At 32.2% G+C, this 20,414-nt stretch overlaps 1 protein-coding gene across 1 annotated transcript in view; it reads right to left on the bottom strand.

The window, feature by feature from the left end:
* Nucleotides 1-20,414, bottom strand: part of LOC128987856 (soluble guanylate cyclase 88E-like) — a 283,796-nt gene that overhangs the window by 203,458 nt on the left and 59,924 nt on the right. The window contains exon 2 of the mRNA XM_054408910.1: nt 2,373-2,541. Coding sequence (XP_054264885.1) covers nt 2,373-2,540 — 168 coding nt within the window. The 5' untranslated portion in view covers nt 2,541. The remainder of the gene's footprint in view (nt 1-2,372; nt 2,542-20,414) is intronic.

Raw genomic sequence — 20,414 nt, 5'->3', positions numbered from 1 at the left:
TCAAAAGGCATTTTTGATGAGCACTTTTAATGAGCTATTATGATCTATAAAATGATGTCACTTAACACTAACATTAATTTAAGTTAAATATTTAAGAATACAAATAGTGGGTATTAAATTTTAAAATCATTGTTAATCTTAGTCTAATTCAATTTTTTTCAGGAGCGTGACGTCACACAGCAGTACAGCCCTCCACCACACAAAAATCAATAGGTTCTTATAGTATTGTTATAAAATCAAACTCCGTTTTATGTGTGGTAAAGAAACTAAAAAAAATCAATAATTCGAGAAATGTGGACAATGCCTAATGAAATAGATCTCATTCTTTTGAAGATTGCTTTGACGTTTAGATAAAAAAAGTCGCTCTACAAGGGGTTTCGTCGATGATAAAAAAGGTAAAAAACATGTCAAATGGATAATTTATTCCTTGAATGATTTATAATCACAAACTTTAATCAACACATAGTGGTTTTTCTGATTTAAAAACTTGTAGGCTAAAACATTTTGAATGACATTTAAGTTCCAATAACACAATTACAATTATTCATTTATTTATTTACGTTCTTTTGTTAATAAAAAATGTGGAAAATATAATTAACATATATCTATTTGAGCAAGTCATAAAATCATCAGTTATCTATTTTACTAGTTAAGCTAACAATAAATAAGTAATAATAGATACAAATTAAAATACTGCAAATATACAGAGGTGGCTCAAGTATCTTATTTTAATTTTATAACCACACGTCAGATATTGAAAAACTTTATGAAGATATCTCCCGACACTGCACTCCAAACATCTATATTGTTTTGAAGCCATAAACAAAACTGTCTAAATATATCTCTCCCTGAGACAAACTTTTTCACGTTAAACTTATACTAGCTGTTACCCGCGGGCTTCACCCTGTTTGAATTTAAAAGTATTAATAAAACTATTGATTGGTTATGTTAAGCTGAAATAAACAAAACAGAATACAGTAATTCAAACAAATAATCAAATCTTAAAAAAAGTTCGTTGAATCTAATAGACAATGAGAAAATATCTATCTAAGACGATACTGGAGACCGATATTAGTACGATATAGGTTAAGCTAACTAGTAGACATATTGCTTTCAACAACTCATTGGTATTGATACAAAGAATCTAATTTTGAAATAGAAAATTATTTTCAATCAATACAAGTACGGTTGTCTTTGATGGTTATGACGACCAGGACAGCACTAAGACATCAGAGCAGCATTGTCGGTACAAGCATTTTTGTCCTGAACAATGGGAACGAGGTTTATGGGGTAAACTTTGAGTTTTCTCAATTACTTTACCCTAAAAACACAGTTTCCCAATTTTTCTCTAGAACATTTTAAATAGCTTAAAAACAAATTATTTAGTATGTTAACGTGTTTTGTATGGTTATTAGTTACGGATAAAAATACTAAAATTGTAAATTTAAAATTCCGATGTTATTCTTATGTAGAATAGTGTAAAATGATTTTGTTTGTTTGTTAATAGATATATTTTGATCAAACTTGTCAAATTTATTTGTTTTATACTAGGCTATTAGTAATTTACTATAAACACACTTTATTAGCCTCCTTGTAGCAGCAAACCTAAGTATTCATTAAATTCAATGCTATTTTAGATTTAATGTAAAATCGGGCAAATGAAAATTCGCTTAGTCTGCAGGTTTGCTGTGACGGGGGGTATTTAATATTTTCTCTTACTCCTTGTGACCCTTCCCTCTTATATAGTAAAGATTTAAAGTTATTTTTAATAATCCCCTTTTATATATAGAGCATGGAGGTAACTAATTTTATTACTTTATGAATAAATCTTAAAATATCGTAAAAATTATTTATATTTCCAAAAACCCTGTATGGAGTGGTTTTATACACTTAAAACTAGTCCCAATTGATTCAAAATAACTAAAACCATCGAAAACCATACCTCACTCGACCATAAACGTAAAAACAAAATTATTCAGGAACAAGGGCCCTTCGGAACAAAAAGGGCCCCATAGAGGGCCTTAGGACGCCCAAAATTTTGGGGACTCATCGGATCTTCATTTCTCATATTATTAGTAACTCACAGGTGAAATTTCATGAATGTACAAATTTTGTTGTTTATAAAACCCTATTTTACCTGTACTATTATGGACTGACTTATTATGAGCTATAGCAAGGTAGAGAATAGAATAGAAGACACGCATTCGGTGACTGGCTCCCACAACTACATGGTTTAAAAAAAAAATGGCGACAGCTGGTCCATATAGATAAGATGTCTACTTCAGTATCCAATAGTCAATACGTGTACATTACATGTTTTTGGTCAAGTTTTCAACCACTGGACGACCATTAGTAATTTGTTGAAGCCTAACCTGGATGGCCTTCTTAGCGAGTTTCGGTATGAGTGTCTCGGGGTAGACCTGGTGTACGCTGAAGCTCGGGGAGTCAACCTGAGCGAGACGACGTATCTCTTCCCAGCGGTCCTCGCCGTACACCTGCTTGATAAACTCTGACATGTTCTCCAACAGTAGACCGTACATCCTGCAACACACGGCGAGAACTTCATTAGCTTTCAAATAGATCGTGTATAATCCATTAGTAGCTTAACTCTTGCTAAGGTATGACAACCGACACAAACAAATCCTTTGACGCTTTTAGAAAAACACATATTCTATTCAGCTTTAGTTAATTACTTAGCAGTGATCACAGACGTACAAAGACACACTATTTTCTGCGATCTCTACAGTTTAAATAAGAATGTTAACTTAGTATCCTGCTTTGATTACTAAGTTCATGAAACATTGACCATTGACTATTTCTAAATACTGTCACTACAAAATACGAAAATAATAATAGCTTATCGATGAAGAATATAATTATCGATTTTAAAATTGCAAAAGATTAGATTTGTAACTTTATAATATTACATAGTATTTTTTATCATAGGTTCTTGCAAGTTTTAGAAACAAAAGTACATAATAAAATTATTAAAGACCAAAACAAAATTCCCACTTCACTGCAGAACCAACATTGAAACAAAAAAGATTAGAAATATATATTATAGTATATAAGTTTGAATCTAAATTCGTCCAAGCAAATAAGAGTAGTAAATATTAGGACTAGGTATAATACGACAGAAAATCATTTATCCCGAGAATGAATGTGTGGTTACAATGTGAAGGGAATGAATACTACCCAACCGAGGATGGTGTTTGGTGATTTATACAGTATACGTCCTGGTGATGCACTACACAACCGAGGATGGTGTTTGGTGATTTATACAGTATACGTCCTGGTGATGCACATTCTCCATACATCTCGCATACCAGATATATCATGGTCTGGTGGACATATTGATAGCAAATCTGAGCAGCTTACAGTATTGGCAAACATAATATATGAGTTTAAGGAAAATGGGTATTTAAAATAAATCATAGTCTCAGTCAATACTGTGACAATTATAATACTAATAATTAGCAAGATCTATTACTCGTACACCTCATAAGGGTAAAATCGTAATATCTTTCAGTTATTTGTTTTATTCGTCGTTGGATTTATTTTATTTTGTTACTAATATCAAATTATCTATGAAACTATCATTAATACAGTACTCCGATACTTGATGCTAATCAATACAATATTAATATTTTATATCAACCAATAAGATATTTTATTTTTATATTTGGAATTTGAATGATATGTTGTTTGGTTAAAACATAATATTATTTGGCAGGTTAAAAATATTTAGCTGCAGGATTTTTCCACATTATTTTTTATGGACAGAGTAGTTCAAATTTGGTAGCTATTAAACAAGTCCTCAGATTCTAAAAAAAATCCAATCAACGATCATTTTAAAGCATCCACAAAATAAATTATTAATGGCATCCCAATGTACAAATAAATAATTTATACTGTGTTTGTATGTTTAGTACTGTTTTAAATTAGGTTGAAATACGCACATTCGTTTCCCTATTTCAATGGCTAATAACACTATAATTAAATTATATAACCCATTTCAAGTTTTCTATAAAGCGTTTCCTGCAAATTGATCATGACAGTGGGAACTATAAAATTAACCCTCTATTTTTAAAACTAAAAATAAATTTTAAATAGTTTATGATAATCACCATGAAAAAAACTGCAATAAATTTACTGATAGAAATTTTCCCAAAATATAAACAAGTGAATGTTTGATATGTAAAGTATTAAGGGGGTTAAAAGCGGTTAATTTAGTTAAAACATCTCAAATATCTTCTTCAAAAAAATATACCACCTTCAGTATACAATAGTCAATGGTACACCATTTAGTTCGGAATCACCTATGTTTGTGGATAAATGTGCAAGATGATGACTTTATGCTGAAGAAATAATCGAAAAACTTTGGAATACTAATCTTAAAATCAGTATTCCAGAACTTGACCTTAAACTTTAATCAGCAGAGATGTCCCCCTTATGAGAGCAACTTAAGTCTCGGAAGACAGAAGTGTTTCATTCCAAACTTTGCTCGATCAGAACTTCGGCGACCTTCGCGTGAAGTAGAATTATTTATCGCCGTCGTTATCAGACTCATGTTACTACTAAGTAAACACATTTGTGCCATCGCAATCGTCAATCAAACGTTAATTTAAATTTTCGTCGTACTAATCTCAATCTTTAGCGGGATGATAATAAATGCATACAAATATTATGAAGTAAGTCTTTAAAATCTGTTTGATGTATCAGCGTTTATACTGTAACGTTTTAAAATGCAAGAAGTCTGATTGTGATCAGTCACTCCAGACCTTTGGGGCAATTTGGCAATTCCAGGCCAAATTGGGGACTTCTAGAGAAAGTTAAAAATATATGTATATATAAATCTAACGGTGTTGGAAGATGTATTTTAATTTATTTCTAAAATATATCACTAATAAGAATTTTTCTTCATGTAGGTGAAGTATATTTTAACCTGTAGGTTCTAATCATATGAAGTTGAATTAATTTGATCGTGTATTTATCAGGAATCACCAAATATGTGGCCGAGATGCACGGGACTCAGTAAAATCGCAGAGTTTCCTATGAAATTGGAACACAATCTTGTTCTGTGAGTCATTCAATAAATCTTAAATTTGAAAATTCTTATTTTATTACATGAAACCTTTTCTTATTACGTATATTCTTTAATGTCTTAAAAGTATAAATTTTTATATTTAAAAAACATATTTTTAACTCTAATCCTTCGTGATGCACCGGACAAAAGTTTCCAACTGCTTTGAATTAATATAAAATAATTATATTAATAATTAATATAATTAATTATTCAATTAATATAATTAAGTGACAAAGATATAGTAAATATACATTTAATTAAACATATTAAAAGGTGTTTAAAGGTTTCAAACAAATAAATAAAAGATAAAAATAATTTCAAAGTCACAGTTTTGTATACGTGGTAATTACTCTAATTAGGATTATTTTTAAATAATTTAAAAGATGTATTCGTTAATATCACGTGTTTATTAGCTCGCTTTCTTGTCGGGTACAAATTTTGAAATCAGTTTTATTCTAACTTCCCGACGAGCTAGAGACTTGAAACATAGCTCACAAATGGAAGACAATGCCATATTATATCATTTAAGTTCCATATTTCCCTTGAGCTAAGCCCCATGAGCTTGTCCGGTACAAATTTTGCAATCAATTTTGTACTAACTTCCCGATGAGCTAGAGACTTGAAACTTAGCTCACAAATGGACGACAATGCAATATTATATCATTTAATTTTCATATTTCCCTTGTGCTACGCCCCCTTGGCTTCCAAATTGTCCATGTTTACATTTGAAAAGAATGTAAATATATCAATTAATTTAAGTCAGCTGTAAATACTTAAATTTGACAGTTTGAAGAGCAGAAGTTAAGAGGTACAGATTCTGCTCCCGAGATATTCTATAAAACAATCATTTCAAAGTAAAGATAAAACATCTGATTACAGATAATAAGGTTTTGGTTCATGGTGTAAGGAAAAAGCATAAGTGTGCTATTCCCGTCATATTCTGACGTCACTCGGATTGCAAACAAAAGATCACCTGATTGTAACTGTCATTTCAGTATGTGTTTGTTTTGATTTGATTGTTATTGTTTATGTAATGTTTTCAAAATAGTGTAATGGCGTTTTGTGCAGTTGCCGGTTGTAAAAATTACTATCGAAAAACTAAAGACTCCCTAATAAAATATTATAGATTTCCAGAAAATGATTATCTAAAACGACAGTGGCTACGCTCGTGTGGTCGGGTTGGCATTAATGTGAAAAACGCACGGGTCTGTTCGGAACATTTTACTGAGGACAATTTCGTAACACCTTGAAAATACCAACCAATTTTAGGAACCTAAGAAAATATGCAATTCTAGCTTTGAATATCCAAAAATCAATCGTAAATGGCACTTTGGAAACGAAGAACACTTTGGCAACCTCACAAACAACAGAAGAATCGTCATCAAATAAAATTTAAATCCAACACCAAACTTTACCAAATGAAATTGAAATCCAACGCCAAACTTTACCTAATGAAATTGAAATCCAACACCAAACTTTACCTAATGAAATTGAAATACAACACCAAACTTTACCTATTGAAATTGAAGATTTGCAAGAAAAATTGAGATTAATGTCACAAAAAATTAAAATAAAAAATCTAATATATATCAAATATAAAATCACAAATTCCTGAGGATGTGCATTTGGTGTTCAGATCGAGAAACAGACTACCATATTGGATAATATGTCTCAGTTCATTTCAACCATACAGGGTGTTGAAAATGTCTGGAACCAACATTATATCTGGTGAGTGGTTAAAGAAAAACAACTGATATTTTGTGTATGGATATACTATGGTTTTACCTATCTTTTGGTGCCTTATGAAATTTTTTACCACTTATAGGGAACGCCCTGTGGAGGATGCAGTAAAAAGTTTTAATGGAAGCCTATGGTAAATGATACATGATTTTAAAGGCCATTTTTTTCTGAGTAAGGAGCCACAAGTTTCATCTCAAAAGGACCACCCTAGCGAAAATGACGACTGTTTGAAATTTAAAAACCCACTTATAGGAAACGTCCTGTGGAGGATGCAGTAAAAAGTTTTAATGAAAAGCCTATGGTAAATGATACATCATTTTAAAGGTCATTTTTTTCTGAGTAAGGAGCCACAAGTTTCATCTCAAAAGGACCACCCTAGCAAAAATGGCGACTGGTTTTTTTTTACTGCATCCTCCACAGGACGTTCCCTATAATTGGGTTTTTAAATTTCAAACAGTCGCCATTTTCGCTAGGGTGGTCCTTTTGAGATGAAACTTGTGGCTCCTTACTCAGAAAAAAATGGCCTTTAAAATCATGTATCATTTACCATAGGCTTCCATTAAAACTTTTTACTGCATCCTCCACAGGGCGTTTCCTATAAGTGGTAAAAAATTTCGTAAGGCACCAAAAGATAGGTAAAACCATAGTATATCCATACACAAAATATCAGTTGTTTTTCTTTAACCACTCACCAGATATAATGTTGGTTCCAGACATTTTCAACACCCTGTATTAGTATTTATAAAGAAATCCTTACTGCTATTCCAAAAAGGAATTCTAATCACGAATAAATCACTCAAAGATACGTTTGATGACCTACACAAAAAATATAAATTAAATTTATAATTACATCAAAACTGAACCAAGATGTCCTGGAAAACTTCTTCTCCTATTGAGAAGTATGGGTAGGGCGTATGACCACCCAGATCCAATGCAGTTCTTGTATAGATTACGATGGTACATTCTAGGCATATACAAGTAGCAGAACTTGCCAATAAACTTATGACATTAACGTACGTAATTTTGATTCAAGAAAAGGATATTCCCAGAGATGATACAGTTTGGAAAGATGCTATTAAAATTCCAGAAATACAAAGTATTCGTGTAGTCAAGTGTAGTTTTAAAGATTAAAGGTGAAGTCAAACACTTTAAAAGAAAAGCCACCAAAGAATGTCTCAACAGGAAAACAAGTGTAAGTACCACACAACCTATTCTAGTGATGAAGAAGGTGAAGAAGCCGATGATGTTTATTCCCAGTGGTGAAGAAGTCAAAACAATGACATTAACCGTTGAAAACGTTAAACCAGGAGAATTTCTATTAATAAAATTTGATTCAGGTTCAACAAAGAAAAAACTAAGTAGACATTTGTATGTTGCGGAGAGTGAAGTAGAAGATGATTTCGAAGTACGTGTGTTATGTTTGAAAAGCATGGACAGTTCTCAGAGAAAGTTTATCCCAGATGAAAACGACATTTCCTATGTAGATTTCAAACAAATATTAAACATTGTCCTTACACTAGAAATCAAAAGTATATATTATGAATTATCTGGTCCTAAAGACGTTTTTGAAAAAGCTTGAGCATGTTTCTTTGAAAGAAAAAAAAAACATAGTTGATTTTTGATTTGTTTCAGATTATCCAAGGCACATTATTTTATGTTTTGTATTATATTGGTAACCTTTTTGAACATAGAATTTCGCCTGAAGAGTGCCCAGATAAGTACAATACTCGTTACATAGAATATTGTTTATAGGCCTATAAAAATACAGAAAAATATGTTTTAAATTTGTATTGAGCTTGTTATTTTATATTTTTTTGTATTGTTGACATATTTTAAGTACACAGTATTAACAAATACATTTGAGATTATATCCATCTTGACTTGCTATATCTGCCCTAGATTGTTTTTTTTTCACCTTAGATCACCTTTTTACCTAGAAGATTTTAAAGTCTTCTAAAAAAAATCTATAGTGGTAAAAAAAATCAGATATATTTTTTCTGATAAACATTAGCAAAGTACTTTTGCAGATAAAGTATTATAATAATAATGTTATTTTAAAAGTCAGCACCTAGAAAATTATACGTTATTTGTAATGCACGGGACTGTAAGAGGTGGTTTAGGAAATCATAATTTAAAATTACTTCAAGGACAAAAAACATCTATACTATGTAGTTGGTGTGTTGCTTAAGAACAAGGTTCTAATTTAGTTACAAGATTTTGTTGAAAGATTGCAATATAAGTGAAAATCTTTAATTGAAATATGAGGAATCTTTCTAGACCAGTATAGATAACCAATTAAGTGCACTTTGCCAAATTCTTTTTCCTAAATGTAGAAGGGAAAACATATTTTTTACATAATTATTAAATTTATGTATTCTACTAGCAAAATATACTTATTAAATGTACTACAGAACAATTTTGAAAAAAAAAATCTTGTCAGTTTCACATTCTGGAGAATCGCCCTAATATATAAAATGAAAAACCTACAAAGCGAGTAAAAAAAATATTTTATTTCAAAGTTCTTTTTTCTAAATGTGCCGTGTTTCTAAATTTTTTTACTGTAACTAATGTTTATTCATATCTAAGAGGTTATCAGCCTTGTCTCTATGTAACATGAAGAGGGGCGTGATGGCATAAACAAGAAGGAACCTTATTGATGAATTGGTAACGGAGGACATGAACCCAAGACCTTGCTGTTTTGACGATGATCTACAGAAAATACTGCGATCTATAGAAATTGGTGGAAATTTCCACCAACCTTCCAACCTCACAGACAAAACGTAACGACTACTAGTTTACACGTTCCGTCTTGCATGAACGTTTTGTCGTTGCAGACAAATCGTTACGTTTTATCGTAGCGTGTAAACCCGGCTTTAGCGTGACTGTCATCTGAACCACCGACTCAAAGGCTCTGTATACATACCACAAATATAGCTAGTATTAACCTACAGCTATTTCATACTTATGTTTCTCATATCCTCTGGTACCAATTGAAGTGTTAAATAATTCCAAACAACACAATACTGGAAGGAAACTGCTTATAATTAATAAAGGCAGTAAAACAAGGTTTATTAAAACATGTTTGTTTAAAATTTGATTTTAAAGGTGTAAAATAGTTCCGTTAAAAATCTTTACCATAAAATAAAGTTAAACAAAAATGTATTTACTGACATAAGCCCTACTAAAGATTTTTTTCTTTAGTATTTTTCCTGCTTATGTAAATTTTAAAGGTGGGCAGGTGCAATTCTAAAGATTTATTTGTGATTGAACGATTGTTGTTAACTGTCGGTTAACAAAACACAGATCCAACGTCTATTTTTACACTCATGTTTGTAAATACTGTAATGAGATGGTAATCTAAATCTCTTACCGTGTTTTCAAACGATTGTATGGAAATAATACAACCTTAAATGCTTAAAAAGACACTCATCTCTGAAAATGAAATACAAATTTTCTTGGCATATGCTAAATTTAGTACTGTACCAATCATTAGAGTGCTGCGTGTTTAATTCAATTAACATAAAAACCTCTTCCTTTTAAAAGTTAAAATTTTTTCTCAAAATGGTATACGTTTTTAAAGGATTCAAATTTAAGTTTTAAAAATATATCTGTTAAAAATGTAGACTATTTCCTTGTTCAAAACCCTTATAAGAACAATTATAAATCGGTATCCCAAACTTCAACAGTAGATTAATCCCCTACCTTATACAGAATGTTTTACTAAAATTCCTGAAAAAATACTAATTGTTCAAAAATATTAATTTAAAATACTGCATTCGTAAAATATCAGTTTCATATCATACATGTTTACAAAATACATAAATAGTATGTGTGAAAATATCTGCGCTTTCAGGAGTAATTTAAAGTTTACAAGTAAAACAAAAAAGTTTACAAGTTAAAGTTATGATTGATGTCTTTTGTGCTTGCAGCGTATTTTCATGGTTATTGATTATCCTCCTTAGAGAGCTGCTTTCACTTTCTTTTCATTGAAAATATTTTTAGAATATTGCTGAACAAAGCTGTAAAATGCTAGAGAAAATGTCTGTAAATATATCTTTCATTGATGCAAGACAATACAAGTTTGGTTTTGTATTAAGTAGACGTAGTATGTATATTAAATTTATATTTGGAATATAATTTAAATCAATTATAGAGGAGATACTTAAAAAAAATAAGAGTAACGCATGGTTTATGCCTCAAGCCCATGGATTTTTACTCTCTGTGATCTACGAACTCGTCCAACGAGTAAAACAGCAGACACTAAAAAGTGACTTTATTTTTATTTGGATTTGGTTTCGTTGTTTTCTTCCAATTAAGCTTGATTGTTTTAAGAATTTGAGCCAGTAATTTTGTGAAGTGTCACGTACTGCACTGGGACGTCTCCTATGGCATTTTAAGACATTTTTGTTCTTAGGTATTTTTTCATAAAACCAATGGTTAAGGAGATATGAACGGTTAAAGTTTATTTTCCGCCATAAGAAATGCCTTAAGTTTTCCAATAGCAAACTTTTTTATTTTAAATCCGACAAACAACTTGTTACGGGGGACTTCCCTTTATTTTTTATTCTGCATTTTGGGGTGATTTCGAATTTTTTCTAAATGGCCGCCATTTTCCAATATGGCGGACAACTTTGTTTTTCCTTATGGAACACCCTGTATTTTATTACGATTTTCGGTAGAAAACGTGATTTAAAAACGTTTTTGTACTTGGTATTTTTTTCCTAAACCCAACCAATCAGGCTCTAGTGCATTTAAAGGTTTAATTTCACTGCTACTTCACGGAATCATATGGTCATCAGTCACAGCTGTGCAACAATGGAAATTACACATGTTCAATTAAATTAAAAGTATGAGGTTTCCTGTTCCTGTTTATTCATTATTGTGGTGGTATATGCTGTCTTAGGAGTACAATTTAATGTGACTGTGTATAGTTCAGTGTTTTATTGCCGTTATAATGACTTTTAACGAACAAGTGGATATGTTATTAATCCTAGGGGAATGCCACAAAAACAAAAGAACCGCTGCTAAACTGTATGCCACTCGTTTTCCTGACAGGCGGCATCCATCAGATATGAGCTTTTTACACCTTGAAAAAAAAGCTCGTTTAACAGGCAACTTAGGTCCCAAAAAACGGAATCGAACACATCCTATCACCAATGTTGATACCGAAGCAGATGTTTTGGCTTCAGTTTTGGTTGACCCGCATCTCTCTACTCGAGAAATTGAAAGGTATACTAATCTAAGTAAAAGTTCAGTTTCAGTTATATTACGGAAACATAAATTTCACCCATATCATGTCATTCTTAATCAGGAGATACGAAAAACTGATTACCCTAGAAGGTTAGAATTTTGCACATGGATGACAGAACAAATCCAGTTGCAACCTCGTTTTTTGTCAACTATTTTATTTTCAGACGAGGCAACGTTCCTCAGCACCGGGCATTTGAACAGGCATAATATGCATTATTGGTCTACTGTCAACCCTCACTGGATGCAGACTATTGACCATCAAAGAAAATGGTCAATAAACGTGTGGTGTGGTATTTTTGAAGGCAAAATTGTCGGACCTCACTTTTTCGACGGCCCGCTGAACGGACCCGACTACGCTCACTTCATAGAACACCACCTTCCTGCACTTTTAGAAATGTTTCCTCTTCAGGCCAGACTGGAAATGTGGTTTCAACAGGATGGTGCTCCACCACACTTCTCCATAGTGGCTAGAGAAGCCGTCAATGATATGTTTGAAGGATGTTGGATAGGTAGAGGAGGCCCAGTTACATGGCCTCCGAGATCGCCAGATCTCACACCACTAGACTTTTTTTCTTTGGGGTGCGATTAAAGACAAAGTGTTTAAAACCCGACCAACGACACCTGCAGACATGAAGTGCAGGATCCAAGCCGCCTGCAGAGACATTGATGAACAAACCATTATTCATTCGCAAAGAGCACATGAAGAGCGCTTGGCCATGTGTATTGACCAACATGGTGGGTTGTTTGAGCATCTAATGTAGAACTAGGATTACTGAGCTCTCTTGTTGTGAACGTGTACATAATTAAATCTAAATGTTTTAAACTGTAAATAAATAAAGATAAGCTGTTATTTCCATTAAATAACTGTGTTTTACTTACCATTGAATTTGAAATTTTTTAGAACTCAAAAACTGCTTAAACTGATTTTACATAACTATACATAGAATTTTATGTTGGGTTTAGCCTGATTGGTTGGGTTTAGGAAAAAAATACCAAGTACAAAAACGTTTTTAAATCACGTTTTCTACCGAAAATCGTAATAAAATACAGGGTGTTCCATAAGGAAAAACAAAGTTGTCCGCCATATTGGAAAATGGCGGCCATTTAGAAAAATTTCGAAATCACCCCAAAATGCAGAATAAAAAATAAAGGGAAGTCCCCCGTAACAAGTTGTTTGTCGGATTTAAAATAAAAAAGTTTGCTATTGGAAAACTTAAGGCATTTCTTATGGCGGAAAATAAACTTTAACCGTTCATATCTCCTTAACCATTGGTTTTATGAAAAAATACCTAAGAACAAAAATGTCTTAAAATAACCTGTAGTATCCAAAAACACCATAAAATACAGGGTGTTCCATAAGAAAAAACAAAGTTGTCCGCCATATTGGAAAATGGCGGCCATTTAAAAAAATTTCGAAATCACCCCAAAATGCAGAATAAAAAATAAAGGGAAGTCCCCCATAAGAAGTTGTTTGTCAGATTTAAAATTAAAAAGTTAGCTATTGGAAAACTTTAGGCTGGACACCCGGTACGTATAGTACTTAGGTACTTCCTTGGTACCAAAGTATATATACCATGGATAAAGTATAGAGTAAAGTATATAGTTGTAAAGTAAAGTTCTAAGTAAGTATAAAGTATAAACCAAGTATAAACTATAAAGTACCAAGTAAATACACTTGGTATTTATACTCACATACTCGTATACTCATATTACTTTGGTATATACAGGGTGATTGATATAAGTGTGCCAGCCGTTTTATTCGAAAACTATAAGAGATATCAAAAAAAGTTAAATGGTAAGTGCCTTGGATTTTTTATTAAAAAAAAAAAAAATATTTTATCCGCCATTTTTCCAATATAGCCACCAACTTTGATTTTTCTTACGGAACACCCTGTATTTTATGATGTATTCTGGTAGAAAAAGTAATTTTAAGACGATTTTATTCTTGTGATTTTTTTCATAAACCTAACCGTTTTAAAGATAATAATGGTTAAAGTTTTGAAATTTCTGCATGAGAAAGAGTTTTGATAAAGGCCTAAGCAAGCATGCCAGCTGTTTTGCTCGAAAACCATTCAAAATCGCACAACTTAAACCATTATTATCTTTGAAACGGTTAGGTTTATGAAAAAAATTACAAGAATAAAATCGTCTTAAAATTACTTTTTCTACAAGAATACATCATAAAATACAGGGTGTTCCATAAGAAAAATCAAAGTTGGCGGCCATATTGTAAAAATGGCGGCTAAAATATTTTTTTTTGACTTGACTATAATTTTTTTAATAAAAAATCCAAGGCACTTACCATTTAACTTTTTTTGATATCTCTTATTGTCTTCGAATAAAACGGCTGGCACACTTATATCAATCACCCTGTATAGTACATATAGTACTTTAGTAATTTCTTCATTTTAGTTCAATAAAATATCCTTATTAAATAAGACATATTTTATCCTAAGATTTAAATCCCTACAAGATATCACCACTTAATTGACCTCTTTTAATGTACCAAAACGACAAATAATGAAGAAACTTAACAATTTTTAAAATAATCATATTATCTTAAATAAACTTAGTAGTATAAAGACATTGATTTTAATTCGTCACTTGAAAAGAAGGAAATGAGATTCAAGAACCAACTGAGACGAATTGTCGTATTCAGATGATATGTAAGTCAGCAAGACGTGAGGAAGATTGTAGATCAGTTATCCTTATCTAGATTGCATGCACGAGGACGGAAATATCAAAAAATAACTCTAGACACCCCTTAACTCCTTATTTGACAACGTATCACTATACACGTTTTACTATTTATTCATCTTAATATCGTGTAACACTGCTAACGCATTAAGTCTAGAAATATCGTTTGAATCATAATATTATGTGTTATTAAAAAAATTGTCCTAAGACGGAGAAAGAAAGAAAAATAGTTACTGTTGGTTCTCATATTTGAAAGACACTTAAACATTTAAATATGGATGTGTATTTAAATATTTTTTGTGTACAAACTTTATTATTAACAAAATTTATATTGCCTTTTGTTAAGAATTGAAATTAAAAGACTATATTTCATTAGCTATTTTTGGAATTACCATATGATCATATAGTTTATCTATGTTCTGACTTCTTGTAAACTTTGTTGCTTGATGTTATGACAACAATTTAAGAATATCCAGTTTTATATTAAGATAATAAAACAGGGTTTATTTATAGTAACTCGTTAGATCCTCAAATTAGGGAATATTTATTATTTTTTTACAGAAGTTTCCCTTAAGTTGAAAAACCTTGAAAATATTTAGAACATCCATTACAACTTGTGTTTATTTAAAGCAGTTTTTCTGTCTCGTTCCAGTCACACATATGTGTACAATGTCTTAGTAGAAGAAAAACTAAATTAATTCTGATTAACAAGACTGATAAACAATGCAACAATGAAAGACAAAACAAACGATACAAACAATGACAAAGGTAAACATCCAATGAAAACAGTGATACACTCCATACACTCGTAATGAACTCATCTCCCACATTTGTTGCATTGGCACCACTGATTTCGACGAGCATCATAACCTTTTCCACAAGCAATGCAAATATTTTCTACATTCAAAGAATTTCTTAAACTTATTTCTTGTAGGTACTTGCGAAAATCTATACTGGTTATGTCGGCTGTAATATCAACAATACTGTTACTTTTACACAGTTCTTCAACGTAATAAACGACGTGTACTCCACAGCGATGTCGATCTTTTTGTAAAGGGTATTTAACATCTATGTAACTTAGTTCATTTACGTTTATTGTCTCTTTAGTAGTTAGTTTGTTTACGGAAAGTAAATAAAAGAAACGTCTTATAACACTTAAAACATATATTTACGCTTACTCACAAGACGGTAAATATACAAAAACGATGGTAAGTGGTGATCGATTTCGATTGGACACTCCAATCATCATCAGACCCAATAGGCGAATGACAAGAATCTTGAATGGCGTCCCTACTTATACCCTATATGCTACCGGAAGCACCGGCCAATACATTTTTATAAGTACAACTGGAATCAAAATGTATTTGTTCATTAATCAACTTATTTCTATCTTTACATTTTTCCTTATAAATATACAATTCCTCCCAAGCATTCATTACATATCCTTTCTTACAAATCTTTAAAATATCTAGACTATCCTCCATTGTTCCTAGTGAGTGCCCATTTTGTAACAGGTGTTGTGCGACATTTGATCTTTCCGGTTTGTTGTTCCTCCACGCAGATATGTGGTTTTTGAAGCGGTTTACGAAGTTCACAGTCTGTCCAATGTAGAAGCTATCACAATCGTTACAATTGATTTTATAGATGCCCGAAGTGTCAAATTTGTTACAATCTTCTATTTTTGGATGCAGTATTTTACTCATGGTGTTCTGAGTCCTGTAGGCTATTGAAACTCCGTATTTCTTGAATCTGTTAGCAGTCCTTTGTGTTGTAGTCCCCGTGTAGCTAAATGTGATATATCTGGTGCTTTCCTCTTTTATCTCTTCTAATGTTGTTCTGCTGTTTAGTGTATTCTGTCTATAGATTTTTCTCCTCGTCTTCCTTGCGATGTCCTCTATCGTCTTGGTTCGAAATCCATTCACTTGGGCGATCTTCTTAATGGTGTCCAGTTCTTTTTTCCTATTGGCTTGGATAAGTGGGATCTTATAGGCTCGGTACAGCATAGATCTAAAGGCTGCGGTCTTGTGGATTGTCGGATGGATAGACTTGTTGTTGATTGTAGTGTCCGTTTGCGTAGGTTTCATGTAGATGTCAAACTATCTTGCTGTCTTTTCTCTCTAATGTGAGGTCCAGGAAGTTGATCTTTTTGTTTTCTTCAAACTCGTTGGTAAAGGTGAGGTTTGGGTGGTGGCTGTTTAGTGTCTGCATCATCGTTTCATGCTCCTGCTCCTGGGTTTGTCTGAAGATAACAAGAATGTCGTCTACATATCTAACATACAGTTTTACATCATGATTATTTCTTAAATTCATTAATATTTCTTTTTCCTGGTGCTGTAAAAATATTTCTGACAAAATTGCCGAAAGTGGACTTCCCATAGCTAAACCATCTGTTTGTTCGTAAAATCTATTGTTAAATCTAAAATAATTTTGCTTCAAAACAGTCACAAGCAATTTTACAATCTGATTGACATATTCATCGTCTAAACTATTCTGCAAAAGCCTACATTTAACGAGATCTACAGTTTCTGATACAGGTATGTTTGTGTACAGATTTGCGATATCAAATGAGACTAGCCTACTATTCGAATCTATATCTATGTTCTTTACACGTTCAACAAATTCATAACTATTCTTTACATTGTATACATATTCTAATTCTAAATCATTGCTGAGCTTACTTGCTAACAATTTTGAAACATTGTAGGTAGGAGCACATTTAAAGTTAACTAATGGTCTGATGGGTACATTCTTCTTGTGTATTTTTGGGATCCCTTTCATCACGGGCGCTTTAGAATTTAGGATGTTCATCTTCTGTCGATATTCTTCGGGAATCACTCTGGTGCATCTCTTCACGACGTCGGACAGCTCTCTTTGGTACCTCTGCGTTGGATCCTTTTTCAGCTCTTTGAAGTTATTTTCTTTGATGAAATCTTCCGTCTTCTTTATATATTCTTCTTTTCCAAGCACTACGATGGCGTTGCTTTTGTCTGCTTTCAACACAATTGAGCTATTCTCTTCCAGCTTCTTCTTTATATTGTTGCATGTCTTCAGTTCTTCATTTCTGCTGGGGTCTATGGGTCCTAGGCTGGTGAAATCGTTGGCTGTCACTTCCTTCCGAACGGCATAATGGTCTACGTCTCTGAGTGATTTTACATTTGCTTCGACTTCAGTAGCTAGTAGTTCATTTTCGTCCTTCTTCTTCATTGGGAAATTGTACTTCATTCCGTAGTTCAGTATTTTCGTTTCTTCTTCACTGAATTGAATGTCTGTAAGGTTGATGACTCTCTTCTGGAATTTGTGTTCTGTATTGGTCCTATCCAAGTCACATACCGTGTATTTAAAGTTAGCACGTGTTGGCAGCATGTTTTCAGCTACGGCGTCCGCTACCGCTCCTGTTACCAGTTGCATTCTCTTAGCGATTCATAATCTTTTAAGTGCAGTTCCAGTCGTAGTGGTCCATAGTGCCTAATTTTAAATACCGTAGTTTTCACTCCAGCTTTTTTCCATGCCTTAGAATCTTCGATGATAGTAACGTGTTTTTTGTAGTTTCAGTATCTGTACACAAAATCATTATTTCTTTGTTCTCTACATTCTTTTCATCGATTACTGCATTATTGATAGCATTCAACTTCGTGCACTTATTAGGGAAGTAAGTAGTTTTTTTTAAGTTTTTTTCATCAATTTCTCTTCTACGTCTTCGTCAAATCCACTGATGATTGAAGATCTGCTGTCTATGTCGTCCATTGCCAATTTACTTTTAACCGTTTTATTTATTTTTATTGTTGCAAGCAGCCATCGGTATATTCAAATACATTTCCTTACATGTTGACATGATCCTTCCTTTAAGGTTTTCAACGAATCTTCCGACTTTGGTTGGTTAGACCTTCTAAAATGCTTGTGGGGAAAAGTAATTGAAGATAAGAACAAATTAAAAGAAATAAATAGAAGGACCAGCCTAAATTATTAGGCAAAGAAGTAATGTTAAGTAAAGCAATTCAAAATCGATGTTGTTGGGATTTGTCAGCTAAATATTTTACATAAATAAATTACATAAAAAGAAGTAACATGGCAGGTTTCAATTTAATGTAAGAGGTTTTTCAATTTCTGAGAGTAAATTAGTCAAAAAACTTAGTATTGAAACTCACTGAAAATGTCAAATCATAATTTACAAGTTAATTGATGGAACACATGGTCTTGATTCATAGCTTCTTGAGTGATTTAAGATCAAGTTCATTCACTGTCTTGATGATTAAAAGTTTCACTTTAAAAATGTCTTCTCCATCATGTAGAATTTAACAATGTAATAATATATAATACGAATTGTATAATGTAATTTAAAGTAAAATGAATAATATTAACTTGAATCCCATGAAAAATTGTATGTGTGTTTTAAAATAAAATTGTGAATAAAATTATATGTGGTGAATGTATTGAAGATTGAAACACAATGTTTTTTTTTTTAAATCAAAAATATGATATAAATAAACATTCAATTAAATAACTTTCAGCTGTCAAGAAATTGGGATGGGAAAGTAAGATAGGGAATTGTAATTAGAACAAAGAGGAAATAAAATTATAAATATATTTTGGTATCAATTTTGAATAAAAATATGAAAAAGTGATGAACTAGTACGCAACAATGCTCTCATTGACTATTTTGAACCAGCCTTCTACGGGGGCGTTACTGAACCTGTGATGTCACAAGTCTCTTGATGTGAACGTCGTATTGCAAACCCTGACCAAATAGATGTAATGAACTAAGAAGATATTTCAAAACTTTTAGCCGAATTGTTCAATTTATTCTTAGTGTCTGCAACGAAACCATTGTTCATCTCATTATCAACTGCATTTAAGTTGTGATCAAATTCTTCTTCGATAGCTTTACCAATTCTATTAAACGGGCTGTATTTGTAAATGCTCTGTTGGTTATCTAACGTACTAAAGTCTGCCGTTGAGTCTTTTCGTGTTACCAACTCATATACTTCAAACATTGATTTAGCCGTTACCAATTCCCTGTTTATGTTCCTGCTTTTTGTAATGACAATTAATCCTTTTACCTTTAATTCAAATTCATCAAATGGCTTACAAGTTATTAGCGAAGCAATACATAGAAGATAAAACTTCTTCACGTCTTTTGTCATACCTAAACCAGCCAAATCTCCTGAAGCCATGTCCATAAAATGGCTGCAACAAAGATGTACTGTTACGATTCCCTTAATTTTGAAGTCGGGTCTGGTGCACATTTTGTATATTTTTGTTAGATACGTAACTACTGACATCCTGTTTTACGCCAATTTAACTGCCGACAAAAGTGCTGTGCTGAAGTCGATGACTGTGGCAGAACGATAGGGGGTCTGTCTCATTAAATGACGTACATACTTACATTTACACACAGACATATATATTTATTTAGATTCGATAGTAAGAACAAATTATAATCCCAAAACTTTTGAAAACTAATTAATTGCGAAGAGAAATGGAATATTAATTTTTAGAGAGACATAGACGCCTCCTAAATACAGCAAGTCAAGCATATGCTATTGCATCCAGCATCTCGTAGACGGTTGGACAAGAAAAGTATCATGTGAAAGTTGTCAGTTTTGCGCAATGATTTTGCATGATTTTCACACGTAACTATGGC

Source organism: Macrosteles quadrilineatus, unplaced genomic scaffold, assembly GCF_028750875.1.
Source record: "Macrosteles quadrilineatus isolate MER2022 unplaced genomic scaffold, UCM_ALF_1.0 Scaffold_2__2_contigs__length_208266976, whole genome shotgun sequence".
In the NCBI taxonomy this organism is placed as follows: Eukaryota; Metazoa; Arthropoda; class Insecta; order Hemiptera; family Cicadellidae; genus Macrosteles; species Macrosteles quadrilineatus.
The sequence above is the reverse complement of the archived record's forward strand: the minus strand, read 5'-3'. Positions and strand labels throughout refer to the sequence as shown.